Genomic DNA, 21,664 nt, shown 5'->3' on the forward strand with positions numbered 1-21,664 from the left:
ATAGACTGCTATAAACCTCCACAGACCTCTATTGACTCCTACAGACTGCTATAGACCTCTATAGACTGCTATAAACCTCCACAGACCTCTATTGACTCCTACAGACTGCTATAGACGTCTATAGACTGCTATAAACCTCCATAGACCTCTATAGATCTCTATTGACTGCTACAGACCGCTATAGACCTCTATGGGCTTGATGTGCTACGGTAAGCGTATTGTGTCATTTCCGGTTGGCGACTGTCTTTACTGTTAGCGTCGTTGCTGCTCTCAACTCAGTTGGTTTTGCTATATTTCACATTACTGTGGATAAATACCTGCTGTATATTTAAACTTTCGCTAGTTCTACACAAGCACTCTTAGCTCTTTGTCTCTTTTAGCGACTTTTCTCGCTAATCGCACAGTTGTTAGTTATTTTAGCTCAACAGCTAGCATTAGCAGCTAACTTAAGCTAAGCAGTTAGCGGTGGCTTCTCTCTCTCCCTCTCGCTCTCCTGCTCTCTCTTGCTCAGTTCAATTTCAATTCAATTCAGTTTTATTTATATATCGCCAAATCACAACAAAAGTCATCTCAGGGTACTTTTCACATGGAGCAGGTCTAGACCGCAATCTTTAATTTACAGAGACCCAACAACTCCCCTTTAATGGGAAGAAACCTCAAGCAGAACCCGGCTCTACGTGGACGCCATCTGAGGGTGGGGGGATGGATGGGCAACAACAACAACAACAGATACATGACTAAAAACAACAAACAGCAACAACGACAGGAACAGCTGGAGAAGGACAGAAGAAGGACAGAAGAAAGACATCAACATGTCAGCACGGTTTATGGGGTTTCCTGCTGATGAGAAAGCACAAAGAACTCCGGGGAAGAAGTCAAGTTAGTAACATGCATTAATGGTAAATGAATACATACAGATAGAGAAGAGGAGAGAGGAGCTCAGTGCACCAGTGGAGGTCCCCCGGCAGTCTATGCCTATAGCAGCAGTGTGTCTTATGTTTAGTTATTTAGTGATAGTGGTAAGTGTAATAAATGTAGTTTATTTGCAGTGTTGGAGGCGAGGCTCAGTGAATTGGAAGTGCGGCTCCGCAACCGTGTCTGTCCCCAAAACCACATAGAGACCGTGTCTGTCCCCAAAACCACATAGAGACCGCGTCTGTCCCCAAAACCACATAGAGACCGTGTCTGTCCCCAAAACCACATAGAGACTGTGTCTATCCCCAAAACCACATAGAGACCGCGTCTGTCCCCAAAACCACATAGAGACTGTGTCTATCCCCAAAACCACATAGAGACCGTGTCTGTCCCCAAAACCACATAGAGACTGCGTCTGTCCCCCGACCACTTAAATCAATTAAATCCAAAGTAAACTAAAGAAGAGTCATTCATAAAAATCTAAAACAAATTAACACCACTACTGCAATAGTACAACAAAATAAGAGAATTAAATGTGGACTCTTGAACATTAGATCTCTGTCATCTAAAGCCGTATTAGTAAACGATTTAATCTCAGATCATCATATTGATTGATTGTCTTACTGAAACCTGGCATTAAGAATATGTCAGTCTAAATGAATCCAGTCCTCCCAGTCATATTAATACTCACATTCCTCCAGACACTGGCCGAGGAGGAGGAGTCACAGCCTAATTATCAACTCTAGACCTGAACTTCATTATAACTCATTAGAAAGTCTTGTTCTTAGTCTCTCAGCCAACCTGGAAAACTTTACAGCCAGTTCTATGTGTTATAGTGAACCGTCCTCCTGGTCCGTACTCTGAACTCTTATCTGAATTCTCAGAGTTTTTATCAAACTTAGTCCTTAGTATAGATAAAGTAATTATAGTAGGTGATTTTAATATTCATGTGGACGTTGATAGTGACAGTCTCAGCACTGTGTTTATCTCATTATTAGACTCAACTGGCTTCTCTCAGTGTGTAAATAATCCCACTCACCGTCTTAACCACACCCTCCACCTTGTTCTGACTTATGGCATTGAAATTGAACATTTGATAGTTTTTCCACAAAATCCTATTTTATCAGACCATTACTTGATAACTTTTGAATTCCTATTTCTGGATTACACACCATTAGACAAACATGTCCTCACTAGGTGTCTCTCTGATAGTGCTGTAGCTTTAAGGAAGCAATTCCATCAGTACTGAATTCACTGCCATGTCTCAATACTACAGAGGACTCTTATGTTAACTTTAGTCCCTCCCAAATTGATAATCTTGTTGATAGTGCTGCAGGCTCATTACGAATAACACTCAACTCCATCGCCCCCTTAAAAAAGAAGATAATAAAACATAAGAGGTTAGCTCCATGGTTTAACTCCCAAACCCGCAAATTAAAGCAAATATCACAAAAATATGAAAGGATTTGGCGTTCCACCAAAGTGGAAGAATCTCGCTTAGTCTGGCAAGATAGTGTTAAAACATATAGGAAGGCCCTCTGTAATGCCAGAGCCGCCTATTACTCAGCATTAATAGAAGAGAATAAAAACTGCCCTAGGTTCCTTTTCAGCACTTTGGCCAGGCTGACAAAGAGTCATAACTCTACTGATCCATGTATTCCTATAGCTCTCAGTAGTAACGACTTTATGAGCTTCTTTAATGATAAAATTCTAACTATTAGAGACAAAATTCAATTATCTGCCCTCAACAGGCACCGTTCTCTCCCCAAACACAGGGACCTTAGAAGCAGCTGTAAATCCTGACATATATTTGGACTGTTTTTCGCTAATTGACCTTCCTGAACTAACTTCAATGATTTGTTCAGCTAAACCATCAACCTGTCTCTTAGACCCCATCCCAACTAGGCTGCTTAAGGAAGCCTTACCCTTAGTTAGCACTTCTTTACTAGATATGATCAATCTGTCTTTAGTAACAGGCTATGTACCACAGTCGTTTAAAGTAGCTGTATTTAAACCTCTTCTTAAGAAGCCTACTCTTGATTCAGGTGTTTTAGCCAATGATAGACCTATATCTAACCTTCCATTTCTCTCTAAGATCCTTGAGAAAGCAGTCTCTAATCAGTTATGTGACTTTCTACATAACAATAGTTTATTTGAGGATTTTCAGTCAGGATTTAGAGCGCATCATAGCACAGAGACAGCACTGGTGAAAGTCACTAATGACCTCCTAACTGCATCGGACAAAGGATTTGTCTCTATACTTGTCCTGTTAGATCTTAGTGCCGCATTCAACACAACTGACCATCACATCCTTTTGCAGAGACTGGAACATTTAATTGGCATTACAGGAACTGCATTAAGCTGGTTTAAGTCCTATTTATCAGACCGATTTCAGTTTGTACATGTTAATGATGAATCCTCCATGAAGGCAAAAGTTAGACACGGAGTTCCACAAGGTTCTGTACTTGGACCAATTCTATTCACCTTGTATATGCTTCCTTTAGGTAATATTATTAGGAAACATAAATAAATTCTCATTGCTATGCAGATGACACCCAATTATATTTATCAATGAAGCCTGATGAAACCAATCAGTTAAACAAACTCCAAGCATGCCTTAATGACATAAAGACCTGGATGACCTGCAATTTTCTGCTATTAAACTCAGATAAAACTGAAGTTAGTAACTCCCACATAAATCAAATCTCAAGGACTGCCTTTTTTCACTTACGTAATATCACAAAAATCAGGCACATCCTGTCCAAAAAAGATGCAGAAAAACTAGTTCACGCATTTGTTACTTCTAGGCTGGATTATTGCAATTCCTTATTATCAGGCTGCCCTAACAAGTCTCTAAAGACTCTCCAGCTGGTCCAGAATGCAGCGCTGCATTGGCTTCCTGTAAAATCTAGAATAGAATTTAAAATCCTTCTCCTAACTTACAAAGCCCTTAATGGTCAGGCACCATCATATCTTGAAGAGCTCATAATACCGTATTATCCCACTAGAACACTGCGCTCCCAGTATGCAGCTTACTGGTGGTCCCTACAGTCTTTAAAAGTAGAATGGGAGGCAGAGCCTTCAGCTATCAGGCTCCTCTCCTGTGGAACCATCTTCCAGATTCAGTCCGGGGTGCAGACACCCTCTCTATGTTTAAGAGTAGGCTTAAAACTTTCCTTTTTGATAAAGCTTATAGTTAGGGCCGACCAGGCTCGCCTTGGATCAGCCCTTAGTTATGCTGCTATAGGCCTAGACTGCTGGGGGACTTCCCATGATGCACTGAGCTTTGTGCTCTCTCATCAGCAGGAAACCCCATAAACCGTGCTGACATGTTGATGTCTTTCTTCTGTCCTTCTCCAGCTGTTCCTGCCATCGTTGCTGTTTGTTGCTGCTATTCATGTATCTGTTGTTGTTGTTGTTGCTGTTGTTGCTCTGCTTCTCAGTGTCCCCCCCCCCACCCCCTTCTCTCTCTCTCAACCCAACCAGTCAAAGCAGATGGCCGCCCACCTAGAGCCAGGTTCTGCTTGAGGTTTCTTCCCATTAAAGGGGAGTTTTTCCTTACCGCTGTCGCCAAGTGCTGCTTATGGGGGAATTGTTGGGTCTCTGTAAATTAAAGATTTTGGTCTAGACCTGCTCCATGTGAAAAGTGCCCTGAGATGACTTTTGTTGTGATTTGGTGTGATATAAATAAATAAATTGAATACAGACCTCTATAGACCACTATAAACCTCTGTAGACCTCTACAGACCTCTATTGACTGCTATAAACCTCTATAGACCACTATAGACCACTATAGACCGCTATAGACCGCTATAGACCTCTATAGACCTCTATAAACCTCTATAGACCACTATAGACCACTATAGACTGCTATAGACCTCTATAAACCTCTATAAACCTCTATAGACTGCTATAGACCTATATAAACCTCTATAAACCTCTATAGACCTCTATAAACCTCTATAGACCACTATAGACTGTTATAGACCTCTATAAACCTCTATAGACCGCTATAGACCTCTATAAACCTCTATAAACCTCTATAGACCTCTATAAACCTCTATTTACCACTATAGACCACTATAGACTGTTATAGACCTCTATAAACCTCTATAGACCGCTATAGACCTCTATAGGCCTCTATTGACCACTGTAGACCTCTATAAACCTCTATAGACCTCTATAAACCTCTATAGACCACTATAGACCTCTATAGACCTCTATAAACCTCTATAGACCTCTATAAACCTCTATAGACCTCTATAGACCTCTATAGACCTCTATAAACCTCTATAGACCTCTATAGACCACTATAGACCACTATAGACCTCTATAGACCTCTATAGACCTCTATAAACCTCTATAGATCTCTATAGACCACTATAGACCACTATAGACCTCTATAGACCTCTATAAACCTCTATAGACCTCTATAGACCTCTTTAGACCTCTTTAGACCTCTATAGACCTCTATAGACCTCTATAGACCTCTTTAGACCTCTTTAGACCTCTATAGACCACTATGTTAATCATTTGGCTTCATTTTTGATAACAGATTAATTTTTAAGCCTTTTTTTAAACAATCAAGAAAACCAGCAGACTTTCTGTCAGCAGCTGCTCACATGTGAATATTTACTAGTTTTCCAGTTTTCTATGATAATAAACTCAACATCTGTGTGTTTGTGACAAAATACTTCATCTGAATATGTTTACTTGGTGTTAGTACACTTAGTACACAGGGTATAGTATAATATACTACAGTATGCAGTAATATAATATACACAAAGTACACAGGGTATAGTATAATATACTACAGTATGCAGTAATATAATATACACAAAGTGCACAGGGTATAGTATAATATACTACAGTATGCAGTAATATAATATACACAAAGTACACAGGGTATAGTATAATATACTACAGTATGCAGTAATATACTCATAGTACACAATATGTAGTATAATATACTTTGTAAAGGAGGTCACGTGGTTGTGACTGACCTGCAGCAGCTCACCTGTCTGTCAGGTGGAGCTGCTCAGTAACATGATGATGATGATGGTGATGATGATGATGAAGATGTGGAGGAATGCAGCGACCCGGGATTTTTCCGCCTTCTACGTCACTCTGCCGCTCTGACGCAGTGATTTCTATATTTACACACCGGTTGCGAAGTTAACAGCAGCAGCGCCGCGCGTGCATGTCAGTCCGTCCGTGCGTTTATGCGTGTGCTTGTGTGTGCGTGCGTGCGTGCGTGTGTGCGTGCGTGCATAGCAAAGGATCAGATATTTAATGTGTTTTGCTGCATCATCATCATCATCATTCCGTCACATCTGGTGACTTTACAGCGTCTGATGTGGCTGTTATAACCACGCACGCGGGCGCGCACACACTCACACACACCGGGAGGAACCGTTAAATATCTGGTAAATATCCGGTAGCTGCTGTGTGAAGGAGTGAGAGATGAAGTGATGAGATGGAGGAAGAGTCTGCAGACACTGATGGATGGATGAAGGAAAACATGTCGAGCTTTTTCTTTTTTTCTTACCGCCGAGATGAAGGAGCATCATCATCATCATCATCATCATCTGACCGGCCGTTACTGTCCGTTAGTATCCGTTACCGACCGATACTGACTGTTTACTGACGGAGCCGCTGCACCGACCCTCCTCCTCCTCCTCTTCCTCTTCCTCCTCAGTCTGAGCTCTCAGAGCCGCTCCGAGCCCCCCCCCCCCCCCCCCCATTTAACCCTTTACTGTGTCTGTGTGTAACTTCAGTAAAACTGAACCTCTGACCATCAAACATTATTTAATGTTCATTTATTTAATACTTAACCTTCCTTTATATTTGGTTATATATTTATTTTTAATGTATTTTAGGTTTATATTAAAACCATCAGCTGACTGCACTGCTCCAGTCCTGCAGAGTCGACAACATGACGACAACAGGAGTGATCAATAGATGATCAATAGATGATTAATGGGCTGAACTTTTTAGATGATGATTCTGATCAAATATAAAATCCATCTTCAGCTGCTTCACATGTTTTTATGTTTCTGAGTCTTTATATTTTCATGTTTCATCTCTCGAGTCTCTTTTTCAGAACTTTCACACCAGAAATGATTGAAAACAGTTTGTTGTTATTAATGATCATAATTCTATATTTGAACAGCTTTCATTTAAAATGTTGTTCTCATAATATTCTGTTATCATTTTATATATATTTGGATTAATAGAACAATGTTTATGTTTAACTGGACGGTCCAGTTCATGAAAACAATTTAAATATTTGCTTATGTTGTTTTCATGTTTACATTTCTCCTGGAATAAATAAAAATAAGTTTAAATATAATAGAAATAATAATAACTGACAAAAATGCACATGTATGTTTAAATGTTATACTTCACATGTGAAAAGTGTGAAATTCACGTGATGTTTTATATGACACATATTCAATAAACAGAAACAACAGAGATGAAGGTCGACTCACACATGAAATAAAACAAACGTCCAAAAACCACATGTGATAAACATGTGACACGTGTCACACATGTAAAAATGATCCATGATCATCACTCACAGTTATTATTATTATTATTATTATTATTATTATTATTATTATTATCATCATCATGAGTTGAACTGTTCATGACAAAAATAAAATACTGCAGGACACACACACACACACACACACACACTGTTGCTATTATGGAAACACAGTTTCTATGGCAACTGATGTGCTGGATTCCTGCAGAAGCGTTCCCACGGCGACACACAGCTCTTTACCTCATTACACACGAACACACACACACACACACACACACACACACACACACACACACTAACAGGTTTTGCTGATGTAGCAGAACTGTGACTTCAGCCTGCAGCTGCACTCAGTACTGCAGTACTATTGCAGTAGTACTGCAGTACTACTATAGAAGTATCAGTAACAGCAGTATTAGTAATGATTGTACCAATAAAGGGATGTAATTTTAATCATTTCATTACACGTAAATATGAAGCTACAGTTAGCAGCCGGTTAGCTTAGCTTAGCTTAGCTTAGCATGAGGACTGGAACAGGCCCGGCTGCGTCCTGCCAGCAGCTCTAAACTCACTGATCAACATCAAATCTGGTTTGTTTTACTGTTTACACCCGACATCAACATGTGATCTGTATCCGTGGAAACGCCTGTTAACGCAGGTGTAAACACACTGTGATCAGAACACAATCGGATCAATCAGACCACATCTGGAGGAGTTCTGGCTCGCACTGTGATTGGATCTCAGCAGGTGTGAATGGTGACATCATTCATCCCAGTAAGGTGAAAGGTCACATGGCTGCACCTCTACCTGCCAGCTGAAGCATGCTGGGTAAAAGCTGCGACTAGTTTCCATCATAAAAGATGAAGAACGTCTGAGAGCAGATCCTGATGTCAGCCGTTCATTCTTTATTATGATGGAAACATCAACTCCTGACTAAATGATCAATTATATATTACAAATCCTTTCATTTTGTTGGCTGAATTTCATATTCATAAAAGCACATTTACAGCTAAAAAGCCGAACTGTTTTCTGTTTCAAGTCTTTGTGTGAATGTAACTCGTCTTCGTCTTCTTCGTCTTCGCTCGGTTTGTTTGCGTTTTTATTTTTCTTCTGTAAACTGTGAGATGAATATTCTGAGAATGATCATGTAGTTGTTTTATATGTGAATAACAAAAAAAAAGAATTAAAAAAAACACCTAAGACAAGTCGGCCAGACAGCTCCGGCTTCCTCATTTGCATATTGAGATCCAATCATGATGTGAACACGTGATCACAGCAGAGACCCTCAGACTGGATGTGATTGTGCAGGTTCAGGTCACATGATCACAGCAGAGACCCACAGACTCAACATGTTTGTTTAGAGCTCAAGGACACTAAACAACTTTTATTTGTTTATAAAAACTCTGCAGATGAGAGAGACACACGGTGAGCGTGTTCACTACTGCACCTGTCTGCTGCACACTGACTGTGGCAACAGGAAGTTCTCAGGTGAACCAACTGAATCCACTGTTTCCTGCGGTGAAGACACCTGTGTGTGTGTGTTGTGAGCAGGTGAGCTCGTCAGGTGTGAAGGAGGTTGTTGTTCCCTCTAAAGTCCTCCTTAACTCCGCCTACTCTCACCTCTACAGGTGAGTCACTGCTGTTAAACTCACCTGAAGTGTAGAAACAGTCACCATGTTGTCACTGTGTTCTCAATAAATAAATAAATAAATAAATAAATAAACAAAGGTAATTTCAAATTATATAACAATGAACTGGTGAAGTATTATTGTTGTTATTATTATTATTATTATTATTATTTAATCCTGCTTCTTCATGTTTATGTATTTTTGGTTGAATTTATTATCTCACACAGTTTTATTAATCAGTTTAATTATTGATCAGGCTGTGTACCTGATATCATACATGTATTGATCTTTGATCCCCTCATTGTACAAACCGCAGAGGTCAAAGGTCACAGACAGACCAGTCACTGAACCCGGCGGTATCTACAGACACTGATTCAGCCAATCAGAGAGCAGCACCTCACGCTGCTCGTCTGTCTGCTGCTGCTTTGTCTTCTTCCTCTTCTTCTTCTCTTCCTCTCTCTGCGGCGGGACAATGCACGGCAAAGGGAACCCCTGGTAAGTATTTTTCATCTTACTGGTCTTTATGTCAGGGTATCACATATTTTTATTTATTTTACTTCATTTATATCTTTGGTGGAGGAAACTCTTCTTTCAGCTCCAACTTCAAACAAACTGACCTGAAAGACAAATTCAACGTTTGGCAAAAACTGATTTAAAACTTTATTTAAAAAGCAAAAACTTGAAACACAGATTTATGTCAGAAGGTTAAATAATAATAGAAGGTTGTTTTAATAAAAGTCGATTTATGAAGACGATGAACTGACAAACTGCTGCTGCAGGTTTTATCTTCAGGAAACATAAAACAGATTTTAACTGCAGCTGCGGCTCAAAGATCAGACATGTGACACACCGTAGACATCAGACAACAGGAGGATGAAGATGATGATGATGAAGATGATCAGAGAGCTGCAGTTATCTGTTTATATCACAGGTTCTGTTTCTATACATTTACTGCTGCCACATGTGACTCTTCTATTAAAATATAATTTAGATTTATTAAACTGAAATCATAAAACTCTCCGTTATATACATTTCTAGTTATAAGACATTTATAAATAAATACGAGTCCAGTGTGATAATATGAACAAAATAATAAACTCTCACGTTCATATCTCATGATAGCAGACATCGTAGATCTCCACCTAAAGGAATTATCATTTTTATGTTACTGTTCATGTGCACGAGCAGCTTTGGTTATTCTTGTTTGAACTATGAAGTATACCTCACTGTTTACCCCCCCCCCCCCCCCCCCCCCCCCCCCCCCCACAGTTGCTGCTCCTTCGAGGACTACAACCTGACCACCGAGTGGCTCCTGAACCAGACGAGTCACCGTCCGAAGGTTGCAGTGATCTGCGGTTCAGGACTCGGTCTGTTGGCCGACGTAGCTGCCGACAAGCAGATCATCAGATACCAGGATATCCCCAACTTCCCTGTCAGCACAGGTGAGTTAGCCACGCCCACTGTGGAGCGGACGGAGAGGGGGGCGGGGTCTCTGGAGACACCTCTCCGCGGAGCGAAGGATCTCTTCTCTGATGTCACGTCTCTCTGTCTCTCAGTCGCAGGTCATGAAGGCTGTCTGGTGTTTGGGACGATCGAGGACACTACCTGCGTCTTCATGCAGGGTCACTTCCACCTGTATGAAGGTTACTCCCTCTGCCAGGTGAGCTCTTCATCCTCACTCCGACACATCTGACAGCAGTCATCCTCAGTCTGTGGAGCTGATTTATACATAAAGTTCAGGTCCTGCTGCACCTCTAGTCCAGGTGAGGTAACTTCTTCCTGAAATCAGCGTCTGAGCCTCACTTGGGACTGATGTTGTCATGACAACACAGCTCTCCTCCATGTTAAAGATGGCTGCTCTCGGAGGGAACTGAGGATTGTGACCTGCAGTGAACTCTGGGATGAGGTGCTGGTTTGTTTGGTTCAGGCTGGATGAGTTCAGGGTCGTGATGCAGACTGTTGAAAACATTTGTGCGTTAAAACAGCGCAGGTTGTTTAGTGTACAGGTGAGACATAATGATGTAACATTCATGTGTTTAAAGGTTGATCAGATGTAAAACTCAAACAGGGTTTTACAACTCTGGAGAGTTACCACAGCAACAACACGAGCTTCACGCAGCAGATGAATCCTCCAGGAAGGTGTTTGTCTTGCTGGATGACGTCTTGTTTTGTTGCAGCAAAAGTTGAACATTTCACGTTTGCCGGAGCGTCAACACACTGAACGCCGCCGTATACAAACAACCATCCTGCGTCTGTAAACTTGTTCCACTCACATGTTCTAGAAAACAAGATGGTGACCTCGAGAAGATGAAGAGCTGCATGAGGACAGGAACTAGAATGTGGGATCCAGCTGTGGTCCTGCTCTCTGGGTAGTGACCGTCTGTCTGTCTGTCTGTTTCTACCTGTCTCAGGTGACGTTCCCCGTGCGGATCTTTAAGCTGATGGGGGTGGAGACGGTTCTGGTGACGAACGCCTCTGGAGGAATCTGTCCTGACTTTAAAGTCGGTGACATCATGATCATCAAAGACCACATCAACCTGCCGGGATTCGCTGGACAACATCCGCTGTGTGGACCCAACGACGAGCGGTGAGACCGTCTGACTGTCTGTCTGTCTGTCTGACTGTCTGTCTGACTGTCTGTCTGACTGTCTGTCTGACTGACTGTCTGTCTGTCTGTCTGTCTGTCTGTCTGTTTGTCCCGGTGTGGACAGACGTTTCGTCAGTGATGTTTATCTGAAACGTTCTGGTGGAAACAAAAGACAGAACCGAGAACCTTGCAGGTTCTTACAAGGTCCCGTTAGAAGAAGCTCTGCAGGTTACGAGAAGCTATAAATGTCTCTGTGTGTCTGTCTGCAGGTTTGGGATCAGGTTTCCCTGCATGTCTGATGCGTACAGTAAGGATCTGAGGCGTCTGACTCTGGACGTGGTGTCTGAACTGGGCTGCAGTGATTTCGTCAGAGAGGGAGTCTACTGCATGGTGAGCGGGCCCAACTTCGAAACCATCGCTGAGGCCAGAATGCTGCGGATCCTCGGCTGTGACTCTGTGGGTAAGAAGAGACAGACAGACAGGTAGAGAGACAGACAGGCTCTGTCCTCAGTAATTGGTCATCGAAGGAAACTCTCCTGATGAGCTCGTTAATAATTGACAAGTTTTAACGAACCTCATTAGCGAGTCAGCGGGGAGAGCAGTGATTGGCTCTCGGTGAGATGATCTTTGGACTGTTCCAAGATCCAAACTGTCATCTGCATGTTTACAGAGTTCACATTACTGCTGATTCTTTGATGGACTCGTATGACAGCACAGCAGGGGCTTCTGGGAGTCGTAGTGTGGAAACCTTCTGTGGAACATCTTCTAGAGTACCTGCAGAGGTTTCTAAGCTTCTTAAGCAGTTTCTAGATGTCTTAGAGACGATTCTGTGGTCCCATCAGGAGGGTCTGGGGTCGGGAGCAGGATCAGTGGGTTCTTCAGGAGAATCTAGGATTACTTGATGAGGTTTTTGGAGTCCCTGGGGAGTTTCTGTGGGTCTCGAGAAGGTTCTGGGGGTGTGGCAATGATCTCGGGGGTTTTGATTTATAATATAGGTCCTTAAGAGGGTTCTAGGATCCTTAAGGAGTTTCAAGGTAGTCAGGGGTTCGTTGAAGAGGATCTAAAAGTTTGGATGATGTTCTAGGGTTCTTTGACAAGGGTCTACAATGTGTGTCCTTTAGAGGGGTCTTGGGTCTAGGGTTGAAGAAAATCCAGGGTCCTCCGGAATAGTCTTGGGGAGGTTTTAGGGCTCCTGGAAATGTTTTCTGGGACCTTTGAAGAGGTTAACGTGTTCCTTGAGAAAGGTCTAGAGTCCTAGGGCAGGGTCTAGGGTCTTTGATGGGGGTCTTGGAGGTGGTACAGCTGAGTTCTCAGTTTTAGCATCATGTTTTATGTTTCATAGATCATCCTTAACAAAAGCAGAATGATCAGAGATCTCAGACGGGTGTTCAGCTCCGTTCTCTCAGCAGCACGTCGATCGGTGGTCATATGATGGATTCTGTATCAGCAGGTTCTCATTAAATATGTCTGCTGATTAAATGTTAACGAGACAGAGTGGAACTCTGGGAACTCGACAACCTGCTGAATACAATAACGACGTCACATGACACACGTCCGACTGTTGAACACCAGCAGAGTTCTGTTCTCACATCCTGCTGACAGTAGAACCACTTTACAGAACTCCTTTGATCCATATTAATTATAATTAACGAGTTTGTAATGTCCGTCAACATGCGGCACAAGATTAAACATTTTATTTGACTGTGATTACTGGTATTTTTTCAATTCATTTCATTTTTCACAGGAAATCACAGTTAAAGTGGAGTTTATGACTTTATGAGGAGAATGAATCGTTGTCTCTGTCGTCTTCAGGTATGAGTACAGTTCCTGAGGTGACGGTGGCGAAACACTGCGGACTCAGAGTTCTCGGTCTGTCCCTGATCACCAACAAGGTCAGCAGCTGTCTGTGTGAAGGTTGTGTGAAGGTTGTTTGAAGGTTGTGTGAAGGTTGTATGACAGTTGATTGACAACTGTGTGAAAGTTGTGTGAAAGTTGTTTGAAGGTTGTGTGAAGGTTGTGTGAAGGTTGTGTGAAAATTGTTTGAAGGTTGTGTGAAGGTTGTTTGAAGGTTGTGTGAAAGTTGTTTGAAGGTTGTGTGAAGGTTGTGTGAAGGTTGTGTGACAGTTGATTGACAACTGTGTGAAAGTTGTGTGAAAGTTGTTTGAAGGTTGTGTGAAGGTTGTGTGAAAATTGTTTGAAGGTTGTGTGAAGGTTGTGTGAAGGTTGTTTGAAGGTTGTGTGAAGGTTGTATGACAGTTGATTGACAACTGTGTGAAAGTTGTTTGAAGGTTGTTTGAAGGTTGTGTGAAGGTTGTGTGAAGGTTGTGTGACAGTTGATTGACAACTGTGTGAAAGTTGTTTGAAGGTTGTGTGAAGGTTGTGTGAAGGTTGTGTGAAGGTTGTGTGACGGCGCTGACCTACCTGTATTTGTCCTGCAGGTGTCTCTGGACTACAGTCGGGAGGAGAAGGTGAACCATGAGGAGGTTCTTCAGATCAGTAAAATGAGGACGGAGGTTCTGCAGAAACTCGCCACCATGCTGATCAGTCGCTGCCAGCAGCAGAGCATCAACACACACTAACAACATCAACGCATGTTAACGTCATGTTAGAGGAGTCTTCTCTTCTGTTAGTTCTGTTACTGTCAGAATAAACTGTAGTTGTAACTTCCTGTTGTTATGTTCCAGCTGTTAAACTGTAACTTCACAATAAAGTTTCTTTTAATGACTGAAGACTGTGATTCTCCATCAGAACAAACTGACAGATGTCTGAAACATCTGTAACGTCTGACCAACATGATCATATTTATATCTGAACTTTATGTTTCAAACTCATGAAAACGTGGAGTTTAAAGTTTCATTCTTGACTTCAGGAATAAAAGTAACTTAAGGTCCACTTACTGGATTTCTTCTAGAGCTTTCAGCTGCATCTTGAACCCTTCGTTTGGTTCGCCTGTTTTTAATCTTCAGTATATTTTGTTTTTTCTCTTGGCGGCTCCTGAAGGTTTGAGTGACTTCACCCTCTCACCACCTGTTAATTAGTTCATGATGACTGACAGCCCCACAGGCCCTGTGATTGGTTGACTGGTGTGCTTCATCACCAGGCGATGAAGGCTCAGAGCCAACTTCCTGTTTGTGTGCTGCAGGTGTGATTGACAGCAGATGGGGAGCAAGACAAACATGTGCTGTGAATGACAAACTAACAGGGAGGAGAGAAAGAGGTGGAGAAAGAAAATCTCATCAATAAATCTACTTTATAGTTACCACAGCTGCAGCTTTCAGTCTGCGCACACACACTGACAGACAGACAGGTGCACACACACTGACAGACAGACAGGTGCACACACACTGACAGACAGACAGGTGCACAGACAGGTGTACAGGTGGTCTCACCCGCTGGGCTCGAGTCTCTCTGCAGCTGTTGGTGTTACGAACCCCGCTGAGAGCCGAGCTTTTTATTCCCCCACCGAGAGGAGAGAGAGTCACACAACAACATCAACACTGAGGACACAATATCCAGTCTGCTCCCAGTAACATCCAGTCTGCTCCCAGTATGGCCAGCTCCCTCCTGCAGGCAGTGGAGATATCCGCCTCTCAGTTTCTGGACATCTTTCATCACTACGACAACGATGGTAAACCTGCAGCCTTTCTGTCATTCGATGACATCATCGGCTGTCAGCTGATCGTCTGATTGTCTTTCAGGAAACGGATTCATCGAAGGAAAAGAGCTGCAGAGTTTCATCAGAGAGCTGCGAGAAGCTCGACAGAAGGCGGGACTGGTGAGTGATCTGTTCACCTGTTCATCTGTTCACCTGTTCACCTGTTCACCTGTTCATCTGTTCATCTGTTCACCTGTTCATCTGTTCACCTGTTCACCTGTTCACCTGCAAAAGTTTTAGGCGTTAAAAGTAAATTGAGGACGATTTGAATAGTTTTTATTGATCAGTTAACTTGATCCAAAGTTTAATAAACAGCAGAAAGTGAATCAATATCTGCTGCGAGCAGCTTCGTCTTTAAACCAGCAGCAGTTCTCAGTGTTTCAGGTTGTCGGCAGGTCGGTTGTTCCTGCGTCTTCTTCTTCTGCTGCTTCTGTCTCGTCATGTTAATCCCAGACTGACTCCATGATGTTGAGATCAGAGACTGAAGATGGTTCTTTATGACTCTGGCTGGATGTTTGTTGTCCTGCTGCAGATGATCAGACGTCTCCTGATGCTGCTGCATTATGGATCTAAACATCTAAAGTGCTTGAAGCTTTTGTACTTACTGTCGGTGTTTATTAATGTATTCATCAATAACCTAGAAGTGTTTGCTGCTGTATAAAGAGATAATGAATGACAATAAATAATAAATACTGAACATTAATAAACACTTAAAATGTCTTTATACCTGCTTATAACTTCACTATAGCTTGTTATAAACAGTTAATTTATTGTTTATATACTGATTATTAATGATAAATAGTGAAAGTGTTTAAACCTGCAGGAAGACTGAAACCGTTTTCTTGTGTTTCAGGATCTGACGGATGAGATGAGACAGTTTGTGAGTGAATACGAGGAGACGACAGATCGCAGGATCGGACTGGTTGAAGTGAGTCCTCGGCAGGTTTCCTGGAGTTCATGGACCAACGACATACTTTGTGATTTAATTTGAAAGGCTTGTTGAAGTCATGAAAATAAAGAGACGGAGGACCAGAGGAAACATATTTAATCATAACTGATGAATAAATGTTAACTACATGAAATGTCTGACTGAACCAAAAGCAGCAGAAAAATCAGACAGCAGTCAGTGTCTGAGTCAGGAGGTTCATTTATTTAGTTATATATATATATATGATCACAGACTCTCAGCTGATCAGTGACTCATGCTGGAATAATAATAATAATTTAATTCATGGAGCAGTCAGGTGTGTTTGACCTTTGACCTGTGCTTGTGTCTCTAGCTGGTTCAGATTCTTCCCACTGAGGAAAACTTCCTGTTGTTCTTCAGACAGCAGCTGAGCTCCGCCTCTCAGTTCCTGCAGGTAGGTTCCTGCTGACTCACCTGATCTGTTCCTCTGCAGGTTTACAGTCTGTCCCTCACAGAATGAAATCATGAATTCCTCTGGCGCCACCAGCTGGACAAACAAGAAACATAACAGACTTATAACCAGTGTTTTAATCCTCAGGTATTTAAACAATAACCAACATGAATTTTTCTTCAGCTCTCTGACACAGAGCTGATAGAAACATCAGAGCAGGTATAATAACCTGTAACAGAACATGACTGAAGTTACTGTCAGCGTTTTCTACATGTTTCCTAAATGTTTTCTTCATGTTTTCTGCCTGTTTCCTGTGTGTTCATCCCTCACGTGACTCTGCAGACGTGGAGACGTTATGATGTCGACCACAGCGGCTACATTGAGGCAGAAGAGCTGAAGGTGAGAGGTGCATGCTGGGATTGTTTTCATACAGTAGTTTTATTGATATGAGGTTGTTAGCTGCAATACGCTAAAGCATCATAAAGCTAATAATAAAACACAGATTCATATATGAGGCTAATATGATGTAATGCTAACTGTCCTGCAGAACTTCCTGAAGGATCTGCTGCTGAAAAACCAAAGAACATGTGACCAGAACAAGCTGGACGAGTACACAGCAGCAACTGTAAGTACTGCAGTAATACTGCAATAGTATCAATCAATCAATCAATCAATCAATCTTTATTTATATAGCGCCATATCACAACAGAAGTCATCTCAAGGCACTTTTCACATAGAGCAGGTCAGACCGTACTCTTTAATTTACAGAGACCCAACAATTCCCCCATGAGCAGCACTTGGCGACAGCGGTAAGGAAAAACTCCCCTTTAACGGGTATAAAACCTCAAGCAGACCCCGGCTCTTGGTGGGCGGCCATCTGCTTTGACCGGTTGGGTTGAGAGAGAGAAAGAGAGAGGGAAAGGGGGAGGGGGGACAGAAGAAAAACAATGACAACAACAAACAACAACAAGCACAAGCAGCAACAGCCAGGGAAGGATGCCATCAGGACTGTGAAGGACCGCGAAGGTTCGGCCCGGGAGTCAGGTTTTTCTGTGAGATGAGAAAGCACAAAAAACTCCGGGGAAGAAGCAAAGTTAGTGACATGCATTGATGTTACATGAATGCATACAGATGGAGAGGAGGAGGAGGAGAGAGGAGCTCAGTGCATCATGGGAAGTCCCCCAGTAGTCTAGGCCTATAGCAGCATAACTAAGGGCTGATCCAAGGCGAGCCTGGTCGGCCCTAACTATAAGCTTTATCAAAAAGGAAAGTTTTAAGCCTACTCTTAAACATAGAGAGGGTGTCTGCACCCCGGACTGAATCCGGTAGATGGTTCCATAGAAGAGGAGCCTGATAGCTGAAGGCTCTGCCTCCCATTCTACTTTTAAAGACTGTAGGAACCACCAGTAAGCTGCATACTGGGAGCACAGTGTTCTAGTGGGATAATACGGTATTATGAGCTCTTCAAGATATGATGGTGTCTGACCATTAAGGGCTTTGTAAGTTAGGAGAAGGATTTTAAATTCTATTCTAGATTTTACAGGAAGCCAATGTAGTGAAGCTAAAATGGGAGAAATGTGATCTCTTTTTCTAGTTTTAGTCAATACACGTGCAGCTGCGTTCTGGACCAGCTGGAGAGTCTTTAGAGACTTGTTAGGGCAGCCTGATAATAAGGAATTGCAATAATCCAGCCTAGAAGTAACAAATGCGTGAACTAGTTTTTCTGCATCTTTTAGGGACAGGATGTGCCTGATTTTTGTGATATTACGTAAGTGAAAAAAGGCAGTCCTTGAGATTTGATTTATGTGGGAGTTAAAGGACATATCCTGATCAAAGATAACTCCCAGATTCCTTACGGTGGTGCTGGAGGCCAGGGTAATGCCATCCAGAGCAGCTTTATCATTAGATAATTTGTTTCTAAGGTGTTTAGGGCCAAGCACAATAACTTCAGTTTTATCTGAATTTAGTAGTAGAAAAGTACTGTCATTGTACACTGACACTGTGCTATTACTGTAATTATACTGTAGTATTACTACACAAACTTTACTATTACTACAATGATATGGTAATATTATTGCAATAATACCATAAAAATACTGTACTGCACTATAGTAACACTGTATTAACACTGTGGTAACATTATAGTAACATTATAGTAACACTGTAGTAACACTATAGTAACATTGTATTAACACTGTAGTAACATTATAGTAACATTATAGTAACACTGTAGTAACACTATAGTAACATTGTATTAACACTGTAGTAACATTATAGTAACAGTATAGTAACACTGTAGTAACATTGTATTAACACTGTAGTAACATTATAGTAACAGTATAGTAACACTGTAGTAACACTATAGTAACATTATAGTAACATTGTATTAACACTGTAGTAACACTGTGGTAACACTGTTGTAACATTATAGTAACATTATAGTAACAGTATAGTAACACTGTAGTAACACTATAGTAACATTGTATTAACACTGTAGTAACATTATAGTAACAGTATAGTAACACTGTAGTAACACTATAGTAACATTGTATTAACACTGTAGTAACATTATAGTAACAGTATAGTAACACTGTAGTAACACTATAGTAACATTATATTAACACTGTAGTAACATTATAGTAACACTGTAGTAACATTATAGTAACACTGTAGTAAAATTATAGTAACACTGTAGTAACATTATATTAACATTATAGTAACATTATAGTAACATTATAGTAACATTATATTAACACTGTAGTAACATTATATTAACACTGTAGTAACATTATAGTAACAGTATAGTAACACTGTAGTAACACTATAGTAACATTATAGTAACATTGTATTAACACTGTAGTAACACTGTGGTAACACTGTTGTAACATTATAGTAACATTATAGTAACAGTATAGTAACACTGTAGTAACACTATAGTAACATTGTATTAACACTGTAGTAACATTATAGTAACAGTATAGTAACACTGTAGTAACACTATAGTAACATTGTATTAACACTGTAGTAACATTATAGTAACAGTATAGTAACACTGTAGTAACACTATAGTAACATTATATTAACACTGTAGTAACATTATAGTAACACTGTAGTAACATTATAGTAACACTGTAGTAAAATTATAGTAACACTGTAGTAACATTATATTAACATTATAGTAACATTATAGTAACATTATAGTAACATTATATTAACACTGTAGTAACATTATAGTAACACTGTAGTAACATTATAGTAACATTATAGTAATACTTTAAGATAAACGTGTATATTTGGAGCAGAACTCAGTTGTGAATCAGCTGTTTTTCTTTTTTTCCAGTTGAAGATTTTTGATTCAGACGGTGACGGAAAACTCTGCTTGGCAGAAATGGCCAGGTATGTAAACTGGTCTGTACTGATGTGTACTGGTCTAAACTGGTGTGTACTGGTCTAAACTGATCTTAACTGGTGTGTTGTGTGCAGGTTGCTGCCTGATGAACAGAACTTCGTGCTCAGGTTTGAGGTGAGAGTTCAGAGGAAGCACTGAGCTGAAATTTGTGTCTGAAAATTGTATAATAATAATAATAATAATAATAATAATAATAATAATAATAATAATAATAATAATAATGATAATAATAATAATAATAATAATAATAATAATAATTATTATTATTATTATTATTATTATTATTATTATTATTATTATCAATGTAACTGAGATGTAACAAACAAAATAATTCAACTTCAGAAATAATATAGTGATGAAATGATGTGACTGTATTGACCTGCCTGCGTGTCTTTCAGGGAATAAAGACGTCCAGACGTCAGTTCAACAGGACCTTTGATCTCTATGATCAGGTCAGTTTTTCACTTTCTTTGTTTTCAGTGAACGATTGTTGGTCTGATGTTTTAAAAGCGTTTATAAGGCTGCAGGTCTGAAAACAGGAAACAGTTGATACTTTAAATGAACACAGAGTCCGTTTACTGTCTCGGAACTTATTCATCTCAAAACGGACACCTGATACCTACTGAGAAATATATCAGTGGGGTATCAAAATAACTTTTTACCTGCAAGGAGGCTCTCATGAAAGGTACTACCCAGGTGCATTATGGGAAATGTAGGAACCTCTCCTCTGTGTGTGTGTGTGTGTGTGTTTCAGGATGGCAGTGGGTTCATGGATGAAGCAGAGCTCGACGTTCTCCTCAGAGATCTGTGTGAGAACAACAAGAAGGTCTCAAGTTTTTATTTCTCACTGCGTGTTTGTCTCAGTTCTGCTCAGTCATACGTTTTTATTTATTTAAGTCTCTTTTTAAAGACAACATGTACAATATGAGCAAAGACAAACACAACTAACACTCAAGAGTTGAAGGTTCAGACTGACTTCAGAGGAGCAGAGACAGAAAAAACAAGAAAAATGAAAGTTTGTATTAAAGACAAAGTGTGTATGTGTGTGTGTGTCCTGCAGGTTCTGGACTCTGCAGATCTTCCTCTTTATCGGGCGTCCATCATGCAGCTATCAGACAGAGGGAAACTTTACCGCAGCGAGCTCGCTCTGCTGCTCTGTGATGAAGACTGAAACGACTCAACACATTAAACTAGTGGATCTGAGTTATGATTGTTTTGATTCCTCCTCTCTGATTGGTTGCTGCAGCCCCATAGTATAAACATGATGTGAGTTTGTCTGTAATAAACATCAAATAAAATTCTACTGTTTCTTTCACACCTGTTCACCAGGTGAGTATCAGACAGTTTGATCCTCTAGTTGTTTTAATGTGGAGCTGTTTGTCTGACAACACGATGACATCATGCCTGTAGGTTTACATCACTGCATGTTTTATGATCTGTGTTTTCATGTTGAACCTGTGACTCATCACATGTGACGAAATAAAACCATGAACAGAGCTGCACAGTGTGGTGAATATAACTGATATATATATTTAAATATAACTGATGGGGTCAGATTGTGAAACGGA

General features: G+C 40.8%; 3 protein-coding genes across 3 annotated transcripts in view; 2 read left to right on the forward strand and 1 right to left on the reverse strand.

The window, feature by feature from the left end:
- The window catches only part of LOC137190547 (ankyrin repeat domain-containing protein 34A), a 16,204-nt gene extending 9,620 nt beyond the window's left edge, over positions 1-6,584 (reverse strand). Inside the window, exon 1 of the mRNA XM_067600099.1 lies at positions 6,464-6,584. The gene's annotated coding sequence lies outside the window, so the exon portion shown is untranslated. The remainder of the gene's footprint in view (positions 1-6,463) is intronic.
- Positions 6,585-9,446: 2,862 nt separating this feature from the next.
- On the forward strand, positions 9,447-14,403 carry pnp4b (purine nucleoside phosphorylase 4b). The gene is made up of 7 exons (XM_067600266.1): positions 9,447-9,582; positions 10,357-10,529; positions 10,644-10,747; positions 11,499-11,674; positions 11,944-12,134; positions 13,487-13,566; positions 14,113-14,403. Exons 1-7 carry the CDS (start codon positions 9,560-9,562, stop codon positions 14,251-14,253), a joined length of 888 nt encoding a protein of 295 aa, XP_067456367.1. The 5' UTR covers positions 9,447-9,559; the 3' UTR covers positions 14,254-14,403.
- A 266-nt stretch (positions 14,404-14,669) lies between these two features.
- calb1 (calbindin 1) lies at positions 14,670-21,592 on the forward strand. Its single transcript, XM_067600269.1, has 11 exons — positions 14,670-15,302; positions 15,373-15,449; positions 16,183-16,257; positions 16,610-16,690; positions 17,030-17,086; positions 17,235-17,312; positions 20,028-20,083; positions 20,171-20,210; positions 20,495-20,548; positions 20,851-20,922; positions 21,157-21,592. The coding sequence occupies exons 1-11, from the start codon at positions 15,224-15,226 to the stop codon at positions 21,265-21,267; spliced, it is 780 nt and encodes a 259-aa protein (XP_067456370.1). The 5' UTR covers positions 14,670-15,223; the 3' UTR covers positions 21,268-21,592.
- Positions 21,593-21,664: the final 72 nt, after the last annotated feature.

This window comes from Thunnus thynnus, chromosome 10 (assembly GCF_963924715.1).
Source record: "Thunnus thynnus chromosome 10, fThuThy2.1, whole genome shotgun sequence".
Lineage (NCBI taxonomy): Eukaryota > Metazoa > Chordata > Actinopteri > Scombriformes > Scombridae > Thunnus > Thunnus thynnus.